This window comes from Octopus bimaculoides, chromosome 4 (assembly GCF_001194135.2).
Source record: "Octopus bimaculoides isolate UCB-OBI-ISO-001 chromosome 4, ASM119413v2, whole genome shotgun sequence".
In the NCBI taxonomy this organism is placed as follows: domain Eukaryota; kingdom Metazoa; phylum Mollusca; class Cephalopoda; order Octopoda; family Octopodidae; genus Octopus; species Octopus bimaculoides.
The window spans coordinates 99199501-99202195 of NC_068984.1; the positions used below are offsets into that span (position 1 = coordinate 99199501).

The 2695-nt window shown below is 39.1% G+C and overlaps 1 protein-coding gene across 1 annotated transcript; it reads right to left on the minus strand.

The window, feature by feature from the left end:
- Positions 1-236: 236 nt before the first annotated feature.
- Positions 237-1052, minus strand: LOC106872477 (uncharacterized). Its single transcript, XM_014919489.1, has one exon. It carries the CDS (start codon positions 1050-1052, stop codon positions 237-239), a length of 816 nt encoding a protein of 271 aa, XP_014774975.1.
- Between the last annotated feature and the right edge of the window lie 1643 nt (positions 1053-2695).

A 2695-nucleotide genomic window follows, 5' to 3' on the forward strand; every position in this document is an offset into this window, starting at 1 on the left:
GAAATGAAGCAAAATATCAATGAAATGCTTACAGGAAGTCTGATTGCTAACGGCATAGATGTGAAGAATGCAGTAGAAGAATAACTACTGTAGGGCTACTTTGTAGACGACATTCTTCATTTTCCCTTCAAGAGCGTAGATGAATAAGTTCTCTGGATGGCCAACTTTGAAACAACCGACATAGAACTGTCCATGTGAAAGCACAATGTTCAAAGGTCCAATCTGACAACTTTCGGTCACTGACTTTCTGCTTTGTTAATTGTCATGGCAAAGCTGAGTTCCAGAGAGAACTGAAGTCTGTGCTTAGAGTAGGGGAAGTCAGCTGGGGTTAGTAGAATTTTCAGAATGAAAATGGTATTGTTTTTGCCATGTCCCATGATAATTTGGGCTTCAATGAAGTGGTCCATCATTTGTTTGACCAAAAGGCAAGTTCCATTGCTTAGTATGGGTGCATTTAGATTGCATAGGATTGCATGGGGAGGGAGTCCTGGAGGATCTTGGGAGTTGAGAAATTCTGTTGGAAAGTGTGTAACCTGATCGACGTCTGTAACGTAGTCAACTGATCTGTAAAAACATTCTTGAGAAGGTAGCCAAGTGAGTAAGCCATAGTTAAGAGTGTTGACAGTCCTGTCATGAAGCCAATCTGGTTTTATGCATTCCACTGTAAGATTTAGGTAAATGGCTGAACATAAGTCATTAGGGCTGGAGACATTGTGGCCAATGGTGGTAGTGTCAATGTATCCGTTGCCGTCGGATGTAATTTGTCCCTTGCTGATTTTAAGGAGCATTTCCAAAAACTGGGTTGTAGGTTGGCCAGTCTGTAGGAGTGATCTCATGTTGATGGTAAGTTGTTTTGATTGGACATGCAACCAAAGGAGGGATTTTTTAAGGTGGGCATTAAGTTTATCAGCGGGTGTTCCTTTGGGTAGAATAGGCAGAATTTGTTGAAAATCTCCTGCAAGAAGAAGAGTCACACCTCCAAGGATGCTGTTGTTTGATCTAAGGTCTCTCGTTGTGGTATGAAGTGCTTGTAGGAAACATTTATTGGCCATAGTTGCTTCATCCCAAACAATGAGTTTGCACTTTTTCAAAATTGTCCCTTCATCCAAGATGCATTATATGGTACTTTGGGTTTTCTTGATGTCCTACATTGAAAGGAGTGGCTGTGTGGTAAGTAGCTTGCTTACCATTCATATGGTTCCAGGTCTAGTCTCACTGCATGGCACCTTGGCAACTGTCTTCTACCAAAACCAACCAAAGCCTTGTGAGTGGATTTGATAGACGGAAACTGAAAGAAGCCTGTTGTATATATATATATGTATATATATATATGTATGATTATGTTTGTGTGTCTATGTTTGTTTCCACCTCCAACACTTGACAACCGATGCTGGTATGTTTGCATCCCCGTTACTTAGTGGTTCGGCAAAAGAGACCAATAGAATAAATACTAGGATTACAAAGAATAAGTCCTGGGGTTGATTTGTTCAACTAATGGTCGTGCTCCAGCATGGCCACAGTCAAATGACTGAAACAAATAAGAGAGTAAAAGAGTAAAGGCAATTTGAAGGTAGAGTGTACTGTTCATGTATATGTCAGCTTGATTGGAATTGAAAAGCTGCTCATTGTCTGCAATGTACTGTTTGAGTTTGTGGATATTGTAGGATGTTTCTCTGAGAATGAGGTGATAAACAAACACACACACATATACACACACATGCATAGACACCTTCCAATGTAAGGAACACAATCAATTTCTGACCGTTTCTTCAAAAAGAGTTACGTCCCTTGTCCACAATAGATGTCTTGCCCACAATAGATGCCTTGCCCACAATAGATGACCCTATATTCCCCATTACTCCATATTACTCCATAAGTGAAAGATCTAAAGTGTGTAGTACCATCTGTGGAAGATAAGTTATGTATTTGCCAAGTGTGAAAGAAATTGGATGAAAAATATTGATTTTACATGACACCAACATAATGATCGGTCACATATACACTCACATACACACACACATCTTCTTTCTTATATATTATAGATATATATATTCATCATCATCATTTTTGTCATCATCATCATTTTAACATCCTCTTTTCTATGTTTGCCTGGGCTGACAAACTCTCCTGGGGCAGATTTTCTGTGACCAGATGCCTTTTCTGTCAGCATCCCTTATCTGTTTCCAAGCAATGCAATATTTCTCTGTTTTTCCATAGAATATTGGAAATGAATGACATTTATTTGCAACACTCATGCAATGTCAAAGTAGAGATACAAACATGCACATACTTAAATACATGCTCACACACACACACACACACACACTGATTCATACGTACATCCATCTGCACCCACACATGTATATTCGATAGAATTCTTTCAGTTTCCTTCTATCAAATTTCTTCATAAGGCTGTAGTTGGCCCAGAACTATAGTAGAAGATATTGCTTTCAAATTTTGCACAAGGCCAGCAATTTTGGAGTAGGGGTAAGTCAATTACATCGACCCCAGTGTTCAACAGGTATTTATTTTATTGACCCGGAAAAGATGAAAGGCAATGTTGACTTTGGTGAAATTTGAACTCAGAACATAAAGGCAGACAAAATGTTGCTATGCACTTCACTCAGCTTGCCACCTTATTATAGCAGAATATATTAGCCCAAGAATTCACGCAATAGGACCAAATCCAAAACCA